The sequence below is a fragment of the Mirounga angustirostris genome, unplaced genomic scaffold, assembly GCF_029215605.1.
Source record: "Mirounga angustirostris isolate CCGP_5_RB_7025 unplaced genomic scaffold, mMirAng1.0.hap1 SCAF_17, whole genome shotgun sequence".
NCBI lineage: Eukaryota > Metazoa > Chordata > Mammalia > Carnivora > Phocidae > Mirounga > Mirounga angustirostris.
The window spans coordinates 54619535-54633831 of NW_026991725.1; the positions used below are offsets into that span (position 1 = coordinate 54619535).

At 39.8% G+C, this 14297-nt stretch overlaps 1 protein-coding gene across 18 annotated transcripts in view; it reads left to right on the forward strand.

Moving 5' to 3' along the window:
* Nucleotides 1–14297, forward strand: part of NCOR1 (nuclear receptor corepressor 1) — a 158138-nt gene that overhangs the window by 30651 nt on the left and 113190 nt on the right. For all 18 annotated transcript variants that reach the window (XM_064582692.1, XM_064582686.1, XM_064582689.1 and 15 more), the window contains exons 3-4: nt 617–741; nt 12512–12704. In XM_064582692.1, coding sequence (XP_064438762.1) covers nt 617–741; nt 12512–12704 — 318 coding nt within the window. The remainder of the gene's footprint in view (nt 1–616; nt 742–12511; nt 12705–14297) is intronic.

Sequence of the window (14297 nt, forward strand, 5' to 3'; positions counted from 1 at the left end):
ATTGAGTCCCACATCGGGCTCCTTGCTTAGCAGGGAACCTCCTTCTCCCTCTGCTTGCAACTCTCCCTGCTTGTGCGCTCTCTCTCTGTCTGACAAAAAAACAAAAACAAAAACAAAAACAAAACACCCCTCCTGGAATGATGGAGAAACTATTACTTTTAACTAGCAGGTTGAGTCTCTGGGCTTCTGTCTTTTCATTTGTAAATGTACATGGATTTAACTCAGTGGCTTCTGTGGCCCTTCCAGCTCACCCATTTTGGAATTTAAGTTTGGACTGCTTTTTAGGATTTCATATTGAACACAAGAGTTTGAGATCTTCTTACTGCTTGAAAGTATAGATCGGGAGTTACTGTAATGCGTGTTATTAGGAGAATGAGTCAATGATAGACTGAACACCAAATTTCATTTTGAATTCTTTTGAACGATACGGAGTTAAAATGTTGATTATTTTAGGTTGATGGGGAAGAATCAGATCAGTGAAGGATGGAAATCATCATTGCTGTTTCCTTCCATACTTGGTGGCCCATCACTGCCTCTGTGCATTTATACTTGGTTTACTTTCATGGCACTTTTCACTTTTTGGCTAATAAGTAATTTATGATTCTTTTAATACTAGGAATTTGCAGTCCCTGATTATCGTTCTTCTCATCTCGAAGTCAGCCAGGCATCACAGCTCCTGCAGCAGCAGCAGCTTCGCAGACGGCCCTCCCTGCTTTCAGAATTTCACCCGGGTTCGGACAGGTAATGGCGCTCTTTTGTGTTCCCGTCTCGGACGGAATCTCTCAAGTGTGTGTGTACTTCACAAGTGTGCCAATGGGTTTAATGTGGTTTTTTAAAGAATTTTATAACCAAGCCATGATGGGTCATTTATCGTTTATATGTTGATCTTTTGGAGTAGTTCTCATAATAGTTAAAAAACCCTTTTAGAACTTGTTTCCAGAGTTCACAGTTGGTGCTGTGTGGTGGGAAGGGAGGTAGAGCTAGGCTGCGGTCCTGGTCAGCTTGTAGCCCTGGTCGCGTGTATAAGCCGCTCTTCTTAATTTAGGCTGCATATTAGAACCACCTTGGTTTTTAAAGATTTTTTTTTTTTTTTTTTTTTTATTTGAGAGAGAGCGAGAGAGCACATGAGACGGGGGGAGGGTCAGAGGGAGAAGCAGACTCCCTGCTGAGCAGGGAGCCCGATGCATGACTCGATCCCGGGACTCCAGGATCATGACCTGAGCCGAAGGCAGTCGCTTAACCAACTGAGCCACCCAGGCGCCCTAGAACCACCTTGGTTTTTAAACTTGATGCCCAAGCCCCGTCTCAGAAGAATTAAAGCAGTTCCTGGGATTGGGCCCAGGCATTCGTGTATGTCTAGAGTTTCCCAGGTCATTTTCATTTGCAGCTAGAGTTGGAAATTACTGATTCAGATTCTTTAAACTTTAGTTTTCTCACTTGTAATAATGAGAGTAGTAATGGCAGCGTCCTCAAAGGAGAGTATTTGTTGGCCCTGTTCATGGTAGACATTCATTTTCCCCGGTGTCCTTACCATCTCTGCTCTCTCCGTACCCCATCCTTGCTCTTAATCTAAAGTATGTTGAGCTGCTTTTATTAAATCTCCTTTCTGGCTTTCTTGTTTCAGCAATTTTATAAAGAACCTGATTTTCTATTTTAAAAATATGTTTACTATTTAGGTTTGAAGATGATAAAAGGATTGAGATTATTTGGCTGTGTTTAAAATTATTATAAAATACATTTCTTGGTGAAGGTTGTGGAGAGAATTCAGATCACCCTCCTCCACAATATCTAGCAAATATACAAAAATAGCTCTTCAGAAAGGCTAAAAATCACCCTGTATAAAGAAGGAAAGGTTGGGGTGCCTGAGTGGCTCAGTCGGTTAAGCGTCTGCCTTCGGCTCAGGTCATGATCCCTGGGTCCTGGGATCGAGCCCCGCATCTAGCTCTCTGCTCCGCGGGAAGCCTGCTTCTCCCTCTCCCACTCCCCGCCCCCGCTTGTGTTCCCTCTCTTGCTGTCGAATAAATAAATAAAAAATAAAATCTTTAAAAAAAAAAAAAAAAAGAAGGAGAGGCATATAGCCACTGCCATAAACTTGGAAAAGTGGCACTCAAGAGAGGACTTAGAAGAATCTTGCATGACTTGGCCTCCTAGTTCCTACTTCTACTCTCAAAGAAGCAGTGTTGAAGAAAGAAAGAGGGTCAGTAAAATCCTAGGGTTTCTCATAAATACTCCCGAATTTGAGAAAAACGTACATGGTGAAGGTTTAGTGGTGGTGAATTGTTTGCTTGGGAATTCCCATTGTGCCATCTTGCAGGAAAGGGCAGGCATGGTGTGTTTTTTTCCAAAGTGATGAGCCAAAGCCCTCAGGACTGTTTACATGTCTGGCTTGTAGAGGAAACCAGGATCCTCAACAAAGGCTATCATAGCCCCAGCCAAGTTTTCCCCTCCTTTGCCCCATTTCCCTGTTCCCTCGGGCTGTAGAAAAATATAGAAAGCCAAACCCAGTCCTCTATCTGTAGACAAATGCCAGGCAAAGGACCCCCCCCACCCCCACCCCGCCCCACCATTCTGTACCAGAGAAAATCTGGGTAGGGCTGCACATGTGTGGTACCTGAGCAGTAGGGTAATAATGCCACGAACATGGCAGAGATATGCCTGGAAAAGAAAATTAAAGAAAGCAATACAGAGTGTCAAAAACAAAGCCCCCTATGGGTAAGAAGATGAAAACTGAAGAACTTGCCCCCTAAGTGCTATGCGCTACAGGAGAACTTAAAATTAATAATAAAGTCTTTAAAAGGTACAAGGCAACCCAATTAGATAAAATGAAAGATTGGATGTTCCAGTGCTCCCAAGCTCACCATTATAAATTCGATATATAAAATAAGTAAGAACAAGGACTAAAACAGGTGTGGCTAAGGTTAGACCTTTGTCGTGCAAGAAAGTCCAGAGATAATCAGAGTGGATGCAGAAGAAAAGGATAGAAATTAAAGCAATTAGAAGTTGGTAAATATGGAAGGTAAATTAAAATCATCCAACATATCATAAGAACGTATGCTTCTAGGTGGAGAACCTGTAAAGGAAAGGAAATAATATTCATAATTTAAAAAGAATGCTTTTTTCCTGGTAAAGTGAAGGAAGAACTCTGTAGACGGATAGGGCATACCTTGCTCCGGGGATCACTTACACAGAATGATCAACACTAAGACAGATCCTGGTTCAGTTCTTGAAGTTCAAGGATAACTAAAATAATCAGGAATCCAGGAAGCAAAGGAAATCCTTGACAGGGAGGAAAGAGTCTGGCTTCAAGCTACTACAGTGTTAGAAGATAGTGTAGCAGTAGCTATAAAACGACACTGACATCTAAGAATATTATATGCTGCTTAATTTTAAGAATAAAAGCAACAGGCAGACAGTTTTAGACGTGGAAGCACTGGTCATCTAAAACTTCTTGAAGAATTTCTAGGTGATGGAATCCTGCCAAAGAATGGAAGCCGTGGTGAAAGGACTGTAGTAAAGCCACACACCCCTGTATGTAAAAAGTCTATGTGAGACACCTAGATGAACTATGGTTCCATCACTGAACGTCAATAGCAAATCTTGAGAAAGTAGAAAGTGATGTAACTACAGGATCTAGAGGTAATGTGGGTATTGGGAGACTGGTTAAAGATGCACTTGAAGAGTACGCCTGGAGTATGCCTCTAAAATGGAATTGTTAGGTTAATAAAAAAATTCCCATCTAATGCTTTTCATAGTTTTCCCCTTACCCTTTAGCAGTAATTTTTTAGGAACAGATTTCTTGTGGTAAAGGAGCATTTGCCTGAAGTACAGCAATTCCTTCTTTTTTTTAAAGATTTATTTGACAGAGAGAGAGCACAAGCAGGGGGAGCGGGAGAGGGAGAAGCAGGCTTCCCGCTGAGCAGGGAGCCCGATGTAGGACTGGATCCCAGGACCCTGGGACCATGACCTGAGCCGAAGGCAGATGCTTAACTGACTGAGCCACCCAGGCACTCCAGCAATTCCTTCTTTTAAGCTTTACTTCATTTTATTTTTTCTCTTAATAGCTGAATAAAAACAAACCAAATAATCTTCACTTAAAAAAATATTGTATGTGATTCTTTTGTTGCTTTATTTTTGCCTATATATCCATTCATCTGTATATAAGAATACAAATGATGACTGGGAATGGGATTCATCTAATTTTGGCATTGTTTCTGTGTGGTGGATTTGGGGTGATTTGCTACTTAGTTTTGTTCTGTATTCCTGGCATTTTTTGGTTAGCAAATCTATATCATTTTATAAACTGTGCTCTTAAAATATGAGTCATTTCTGGGTGAATATCATCAATCACATTTTCTAGATTCAGAAAAATTAGTCCACATAATTAGAATATTTGGATATTTAGATGAACAGATGCAGAACAGTTGAGGTAGTTTCAGATATTATAAAAGATTCACTGAAATTCAGATAATTGGCTTTCCTTTGAGCAGCAAGAGAAGCCAAATCATGCTTGTAAATTTGAAAATTTAGATGAAATAAATTTTGTTTCAGAGAATAGCCTTCCATAGCTAGGCATAACTAAAATCAGTTGATGTAATTCTAGATGATTTTTGTGGACCACTGTTTTGAAGAACTATGGACCTTATGACATATTCCCCTTAAATGAGGGTTATCTTTTCTTTAAAATTAAAATGAGGGTGCCTGGGTGGCTCAGTTGGTTAAGCGACTGCCTTCGGCTCAGGTCATGATCCTGGAGTCCCGGGATCGAGTCCCACATCGGGCTCCCTGCTCAGCAGGGAGTCTGCTTCTCCCTCTGACCCTCCTCCCTCTCGTGCTCTCTCTCATTCTCTCTCTCGCAAAAAACAAAAATTTAAAATTAAAATGAGGGGCGCCTGGGTGGCTCAGTCGTTAAGCGTCTGCCTTCGTCTCAGGTCATGATCCCAGGGTCCTGGGATTGAGCCTCACATCAGGCTCCCTGCTCTGTGGGAAGCCTGCTTCTCCCTCTCCCACTCCCCCTGCTTGTGTTCCCTCTCTCACTGTCTCTCTCTCTGTCAAATAAAATCTTTAAAAAAAAAAAATTAAATTAAAATGATAGGGTATAGGTATATTATAGTAAAAACCCAATTAATAACTTTAATTTGTTTTAAAGATATTTAAAGATGATATTAAGAGGTCATGGAAGTCAGTAAAATGTAAGAACTTCTAAGTTTAAAAGTCTATAGAGATTTTTTAGTATGAAAAGCTGATTTTTTTATACCTCATTTATCCATTCATCAATTGATAGATACTTGAGTTTTCACTTTTTTTTTTTTTTGAAGATTTTATTTATTTATTCTGACAGAGAGACAGTGAGCGAGGGAACACAAGTGGGGGGGTGGGGTGGGAAAGGGAGAAGCAGGCTTCCCGCCGAGCAGGGAGCCCTATGTGGGCTCGATCCCAGGACCTTGGGATCATGACCTGAGCTGAAGGCAGACGCTTAACGACTGAACCACCCAGGCCCCCCAAGTTTTCACTTTTTGACTGTTATGAATAATGCTGCTAGGAACATTCATGCACACATTTTTATGTGACCATAGATTTTCCTTTCTCTTGAGAATATGCCTACGAGTAGAATTGCTTTATCATATGATAGTTCTCTGTTTGTTTGCCATTGGAGAAATGACTAGACTGTTTCCAGAGTAGCAGTACCTTTCCACTAGTTTTAGTTTTTAAAAGGCAATATGTTCATTTAAAATGCAGTTTTCATGCTTAACTCCCCCAGGACTTCAATATAAAATTATATTTGTTTTTGAAATTTTAAATGGTTAAATTATACATTTATTTATCCATGAGTAGCTTTGTTCTTGTAAAAAGGATATGCAAGCTGAAATGGGAAATAGCCTGATTTTTTTCTTTTCTTTCTTTTTTTTAAAAGATTTTATTTATTTGAAAGAGAGAGAGTGCGTACATGAGTGGGGGATGGGGCAGAGGGACAGGGAGAAGCAGACTCCTTGCTGAGTGGGGAGCCTGACATGGGCTTGATGCCAGGACCCCGAGACCATGACCTGAACCGAAGGCAGACACTTAACTGACTGCCACAGGCGCCCTTAGCCTGATTTCTTGATGGAAAGAGAGCTTTCTATACTCAGTGTTTGTCTTAATTGTCCTGTGTCCTGGTAGCCTTGTGTTCTTCTCTAGCACTGGGTGTATTCTACCTTCTGGCTTCGGTAAATCTCATAGGCAGATTCACTAGAGGTAAAATATAATACTTGGAAGTTAACTTTTGTAGGTTGAGGGGAAAACTGAGGGCTGAAATCCTGCTTGGGCAGTTGGCCAGGCCCTGTGTACCAGTGCGTTGCATTTGCTTATAGACATTTCACACATAATTTTCTTGCAGGCCAGCATTGGCCCTGATTCTGAGTGTTGTGTTGAGGGGCTGGGGCTTTAGCCTAATGCTGGATGCTTGTTTCTGATAGATGACCTCTGGCTGCTCTGTGGGGGATGAATTTGAGATGGATAGACTAGAAGTGGAGAGAACATGTGAGAGACCTGAAAGAGAGAGAGAGCAGGCTTAAGGTAGGGCAGTGAAATGGAGTTTGAGACAAGACAGGTTGGAGTCAGGAGGTGAGGCCACCAAGTCATAGCAGTTGGCAAAGGCGAGGGAGGAGACCTGGATGAATCTTAGGTTTCTAGCTTGTCGGATGGCTGTTGGTTCGATTGCCGTGACACCGGGATAGAGATCAAGAAAAGAGCAACAAGGGAAAGACAGCTTGAGTTTGGTATGAGTTAAGTTTGAGGTTCCTGTGAAACATCCAGGTGGAGATGTATCTAACATGCTCAGGGGAGGATCCAGATCGGTACATGTGATCCAGGGAGGGCGGAAAATGAGAAGGGCTAGAGTTTAAAGATGAACCCAGAGGGTCCCCAACATCTAAAGATACCATGAGACGGAAGCCTCTGAAGAAGAGAGAGAGAAAGGAAAATGATTTTGAAATAGTGGTCTTCAAACAGGTTACTTGCATATTTCTCAAAAGAATTTTGAAAAGCTGTATTGTACATTTTTAAGTTGACATCTAAAGTTTTTTATATGTCTTAAAAGATGAATATAATTTGTCATATTGAAAATATTGGCATTTTAAAGCAAAACTGCTGTGATACATTTTTAAACGTATCTGGTAGAATCTAAATACCACAGTGATTTGATACCCTCATCCACTTAAAATGATACCATATATGAACAAACTTGTCTCTAATAGAACTTCTTATTTTGTTCCTTTTTCCCTTGGAACTCATATGTTCATTCTTCTTTTTTCACAAAATGTATCCTAATGTGATTCGTTTTGGTTATTCAGAGTCATTTATTGATCAACCTATCTTACAACAACAACAATATGTAAAAGTATCTGTTTCTAAAAGATGATCTATTAAAGAAACTTCTGGATTGAAATATTATTTCAAGATCAAAACAGCAGTCATTTAAGAAAACAAGAAACAAATTTATCAAATATAAGTAAAATTTCATGGAAATGCATCCATGCATTTTAATGAGATAGATGGGGCTGTTTTCAACATATTACCCATTGATAGAATAAAGGCAGCATATACTCTGTTCTGATTTTTTATTTTGATAAAGGTACCACGAAACCTTATCCACAAAAATAATGTCTTATGAGGTATATATCCTAAATCACATATTTATCTGAGACGAAAATGTTAGTAAACAAGTTAAGTTCTTCAATTTTGTTGATGGCAGACGTTTGGGAACTGTTGGCTTGCAAAAGGATTTGTTTCTTTGCAGCCCTGGAGGTACGTACACTTGGGGGCCAGTGCTTCCATGAAAGGTCCAAGAAGGGTGAGCCGGAAGCTTTCTATGTGTGCGCATCGAGAGAAGCGCAGTTGTGGGAGAAGCAGAGAGCTCCAGGTTTGTTATTCAGTAGTCAGTGTAGGTGAAGAGTGGATAAGGAAGCTCAAGATCTCTGGAAGTTGACGGTTTTAAAATGATCTGTGCTCGTGTTCCCTGTGGAGAACTGTCGCGTGTGCCAGCAGAAGACTGTTAGGTTAGACCACGACAAGCAGGGTGTTCCAGTGTCCTGGAACCCGAGAGGCAGGAGAGTTTCAGGAAGGAAGGAGTAAGTAAAGGACAGGTCAGCATATGTCTAAAAATATTCTTTTGCTTTCAGTTTCAGGAGGTCATTGCTGACTTTAGTGAGTGGTGACCTCTTGTAATAACCATGAAACAAGCGATGGGGACTTAAGTCAGAGTCCAGCGAGTTGAGTGAATGGAAAAGAGTAACTGGTGAAAAAGTATAAATCATCCTTTCAAGTAGTAGTAACCTTCTAATATAAAATTTTTGTGTTAGCCTTTCGGATCTCTCTTTAGTTCCTAGGCTAGTCTTTCTTAGTCATGATTCTAAGAATTAATTTGTGTGTGAACTTTTTATTGTGGGAAAATATATGTAACATAAATTTGCCATTTTACCCATTTTTAAATGTTCCAGTTTAGTGGCATTAAGTGCATCCATGTTGTGCAACCATCACCACTATTTCCAGAACTTTTTCATTACCCCAGAGAGAAACTCTGTTCCCATTAGGCAGTAATTCCCCGCCCCCCTCAGTCCCTGGTAACTTCTAATCTACTTTCTTTCTCAATGAATTATTTCATACAAATGGAGTCATACAATAATTGTCCTTTTGTGTCTGGGTTATTTCACTTAGCATAATGTTTTTAAGGTTTATCCATATTGTAGCATGTGTCAGAACTTTATTCCTTTTTGTGGCAGAATAATTGTCCGCTGGATGATCTATATACCACATTTTGTTTATCCCTTTGTCGGTGGACAAGGGTTGTTTCCTTTCGGCTACTGTGAATAATGCTGCTTCGAATTTTGTTGTACAAGTGTCTGTTTGAGTCCGTTTTCAGTATCTTTGTATCAGAGTCCCTGTTTTCAGTACTTTTTGATATATACCTCATACATCCAGGTGGAATTGCTGTGTCGTACGGTAATTCTTTGTATAGCTTTTTGAAGAACTGTAGAATTTTGTGGCTATATAGTTTTACATTCCCAGTGGTAGTGCATGAGGTTCCAATTTTTCCACGTCTTTGTAAACACTTGTAATCCCCCCCCTTTCTTAAAACAAGTTAAGCCTCTCTACTGGGTATTAAATGGTACCTCATTGTGGTTTTTGATTTGTGTTCCCATAATGATGAATGACGTTGACCATCTTTTCATGAGTTTGTTGGCCATTTGCATTTGTTTATCTTTGGAGAAATGTCTATCAAATCCTTTGCCCATTTTTCTTTTTCTTTTTTTTGGGGGGGGTTGTCTTTTTATTGTTCAGTGTGGGAAGGAGTTCTATATATTCTGAATATGAAAAGCTTTTCAAGGGGACACCTGGGTGGCTCAATCAGTTAAGTGTCTGCCTTGAGCTTAGGTCATGATCCTGGGATCTTGGCATCCAAGCCCTGAGTCAGGCTTCCCTGCTCAGTGGGGAGTCTCCCTCTCCCTCTGTTCCTCCCCCTGCTTGTGCTCTCTCTCTCTCAAATAAATGAATAAAATCTTTATAAAAAGCTTATCAAATACATGATTTGCAAATAACTTCTCCCATTTTCCAGGTTTTCTTTTCACTCTCTAGATAGTGTCCCTTGATGTACTAAAGTTTGAAATTTTGATGAACTCCAATTTATCCGTTTTTTTTTTTTTCTTTTGTTTCCTGGACTTTTGGTTTGATATCCAGGAATTCATTGCAAAATCCAAGGTCAGGAAGATTTCTCTCTGTTTTTTTTCAAGGAGTTGTAGAATTTTTGGTCTTACCTTTGAAATCTGTAATCTATTTTGAGTTAATTTTTGCAGGTGGTCTATCATAAGGGTCCATCCTCTTTCTTTTGCACGAGGATATGTAGTTTCCCCAGTACCATATCTTGAAGAGATGGTTCTTTCCCCCATTGAATCGTCTTGGCACACTTGTTAAAAGTCAACTAATGATAGATGTGGGAGTTTATTTCTTGGCTTTAAATTCTATTGCCTTGGTCTATATGTCTACCCTTACGTCAGTACCACACTCTTGATTACTGTAGCTTTGTAGTAAGTTGTGAAATTGCAAAGTAGGAGTTCTAACTTTATTTCTTTTCCAGGATTGTTTTGGCTATTGGGGGTCCTTTGAGATTCCATATGAATTTTATGGTGGGGTTTTCTATTTGTCAAAAAAAACACCACAGGGATTTTGATAGAGATTTCATTGAATATGTAGATAGCTTTGTGTAGTATTGTCATCTTAACAATACTAAGGCTTTTAGTACATGAGCATGAGATGTCTTAGTATTAATTTCAGTTTTCCTTAATTCAGCAATGTTTTGTGGTTTTCAGTGTATAAGTTTTGGGCCTTCTTGGTCAAATTTATTCCTAACTTTTGTTCTTTTGGATGCTATTATAAATGGAATTGTTTTCTTTTCTTTCTTTCTTTCTTTCTTTCTTTCTTTCTTTCTTTCTTTCTTTCTTTCTTTCTTTCTTTCTTTCTTTCTTTCTTTCTTTCCTTTCTTTCTTTCTTTCTTTTTGTTAAAGAGTTTATTTATTTATTTGCCAGAGAGAGACACAGCGAGAAAGGGAACACAAGCAGGGGGTAGTGGGAGAGGGAGAAGCAGGCTTCCCACGGAGCAGGGAGCCCGATGCCGGGCCCCCCATCCCGGGACCCTGGGATCACGACCTGAGCTGAAGGCAGATGCTTAATCATGACTGAGCCACCCAGGCATCCCTGGAATTGTTTTCTTAATTTCATTTTCGGATTGTTCATTGCTGGTATATAGAAATACAACTGATTTTTGCACGTTGAATTTATATCCTGTAGTTTTGCTTTATTCATTTATGAGCTCTAACTTTTTTTTGGTGGATTCTTGATATTTTTCTACATATGAGATCATGTCATCTCAATAGAAATACTTTATGTCTTCCTTTCAGATTTGGAGGCCTTTTATTTCTTTTTCTTGCTGAATGTTCTGACAAGAACTCCCAGTACTATATTGAATACAAGTGGCAAAAGCAGGTGGCGCCTGGGTGGCTTAGTCGTTAAGCATCTGCCTTCGGCTCAGGTCATGATCCCCGGGGTCATGGGATCGAGCCCCGTGTCGGGCTCCCTACTCAGCGGGAAGCCTGCTTCTCCTTCTCCCACTCCCCCTGCTTGTGTTCCTCTCTCGCTGTCTCTCTCTCTGGCAAATAAATAAATAAAATCTTAAAAAAAAAAAAAAAGTGGCCAAAGCAGCCATCCTTGTCTTCTTCCTAAGGCTTTCTACTGCACTATATTTTGTGACATCATTGTGAATTTTAAGAAGATAGTGGGATTTATGTCTTGAATGAGATTTCAGATTTTTTAAAAAATATTTATTTATTTGAGAGAGAGAGAGAGCACAAGCGGGGGTCGGCAGAGGGAGAGGGGGAAGCTGACTCCCTGCTGAGCAGGGATCCCGATGCTGAGCTTGATACCAGGACTGTGGGATCATGACCTGAGCTGAAGGCAGACGCTTAACTGACTCAGCCAACCAGGCACTCGCAGATTTTTGAAATATAATAATTTTATAGACCTCAGGGTTTGTTTCATCATCTCTTCTAAAAAGGAAACCTAGTGGTGGGATGCCTGGGTGTCTCAATCTGTTGGGCACCTGACTCTAGATTTCGTTCCAGGTCATGGTCTTAGGGTTGTGGGATTCAGTCCTACATTGGGCTCCATGCTGGGTGTGGAGCCTGCTTGGGATTCTCTCTCCCACTCTCTCTGTCCACCCTCCTTCTGTCCCCCTCTCTTAAAAAAAAAAAAGTTAAAGAAAATAGGAAACCCAGTGATAATCCTTTTCATTGAGAAATGTTTTGTGAGACATTTGTTTAAAGCTTGGCCACAAAGTAAAATGTTGCTTCTGTAAATACTTTGGTAGGAAAGGGAAAGTGAAATTAATGAATATCCGCACACAGTACTCACGTAAAGGAATCAGACAGATTCCTGACACTTAAGATGCTTAGGTACTTGCAGAAGCTAGGCAGAATGCGTATTTTGGGGGTCAAAATTTCGAAGCAATGTTACATTTCCACTCAAGAGACTCATCTTTAAGTCTTAGTACCTCACAACTCAAGTCATTTGTGTTTCCATGTACAGTTGCTGGGAGATTTGTTTTTTCCTGCTTGTTTTTATTATTGGTTCAAAATGGTGGCTCTTCTAGTCTAGATCATACTAAATTCAATTATTACGGCATAGGCTTAAAAATAGTGTTTTAGGGATATTTCTCAGCAACTCTAAAGTTTCTGCAAATTGAAATCTTTTGTTATGTCTTTCACTTTACTACTGCCACTCCCATCTCCCCTGAAGAAACTTTTTTTTTATTAGAATTAGAAGTTTAATAGCACTTTATGTACATTCTTCTTCTGGGCGGGGAGGAGGTTCACTTTAATAGTAAGCATAATTTTCCCATTTATTTCAAAGTCCAGCCAGGGATGTTAGCAGGAAGTTGTATATCATTTTATAATTTTCAAGTGTTTCTTTTCTTTTTATGTATTAGGCCTCAAGAAAGGAGAACCGGATATGAACAGTTTCACCCAGGGCCATCCCCCGTGGATCATGATTCCCTGGAATCCAAGCGACCACGTCTGGAGCAGGTTTCTGATCCCCATTTCCAGCGCATCAATGCTGCGGTCTTACCTGTAGTGCACACGCTGCCAGAAGGGTTGAGGTCTTCTGCAGATGCTAAGAAGGTAAATATTTGTTCTCTTCCCCTGCGGAGTTGTCGGTTGGTCTAATGTTTATTTAGCCATATCCAGGCACAGCGCCTAAAAGAAAGTCCGATTATGCCAGTCTCTAAAGGTTAGTGCTATGGGAAAGTAAGAATTTTGTTAAACAAAACTGAAAACCACACACTTAGTGCTCCAGACTTTTAAAGTCAGTACTTTTGACTTTCTGGTAAATGAAAACAATCTGAGGACTGCTGTAAAGGAAAATTGCTATTGAATAACTCTCAAGCATTTTGTACTGGCTCCCTGGGCTGTAAAATGTGGTCAGTTGTTCTCAAGACAACCACAGTTTTGTTCAATTTAAATTAAATTTAAAATAATCCCCTTAAATTCAGTTGCAATTATCGTGCTTATACTTTTTATAAAGAAAATAAATTTTTTTCTAATTTATGTAAAAAAGTTTCTTTAGAAAATTTGAAAATACAGAGGAAAAACATCTGTAGTTCTTTTTTTTTTAATTTAAATTTTAGTTAACATAAGGTGCGATATTGGTTTCTGCAGTAGAATTTACTGATGCATCACTTACATGCAACACTCGGTGCTCATCACAAGTGCCTTCCTTAATCCCCATCACCCATCTAGCCCATCCCCCACCCACCTTCCTTATCGACCCTCAGTTTGTTCCCTATCCTTAAGAATCCCTTACTGCTTGTTTCCCTCTCTCCTCTTTTTCTTTTCCCCCTTCCCATATGTTCATCTGTTTTCTTTCTTAGATTCCACATAGGAGTACAATCATATGGTATTTGTCTTTCTCTGACTGACTTTTTTCACTTAGCATAATGCCCTCTAGCTCCATCCACATTGTTGAAAATGGCAAGATTTCATTTTTTTTTTTGATGGCTGAGTAATATTCCATTGTATATACGTGCCACATTTTTTTTTTTTGAGATTTTTTTTTTTCTTAATTTATTCATTAGAGAGAGAGCACCAGCCAGAGCAGAGCAGGGGGGAGGGTCAGAGGGAGAGTGAGGAGCAGACTCCCTGCTGGGCAGAGAGCCTGACTCGGGGCTCGATCCCAGGACCCCAGGATCATGACCTGAGCCCACGGCAGATGCTTAACCGACTGAGCCACTGAGGCACACCCTGTGCCACATCTTTTTATCCATTCATCAGTTGATGCACATTCGGTTTCTCTCCATAGTTTGACCTGTAATTCTATTATGTTAGAGAGAACTACTTTTATTATGTAACTGTATTTTGTAACATTTCAAACAGTGTATATTGTGAATTTATGAGAAGGTTCTACTAAAATCAAACCTCTTGTGTTTGTTACTTGCCTTTTGTGAAATGCATGTTTGTGCATTATGCCCTTATTTTGTTACTGAGTTTATCTTTTTTTTTAACTGTGTATTTTGCTTATCATTAAATCTTCAGATTCGGAAGTTCCTGGCACTTAGTAGGTACTAAATAAATATTTGTTTTAGAAATAATAAACTAATTCTCTGATGCTCTTTTAACAGTATAGTGTTAACCCTTTTGCTATCCCTGCCCCCCCTCCCTTTTTGTTAGCAAATCTTTCTCCCATAATGTTTATTTACCTTCACAGCTAATGGCCCT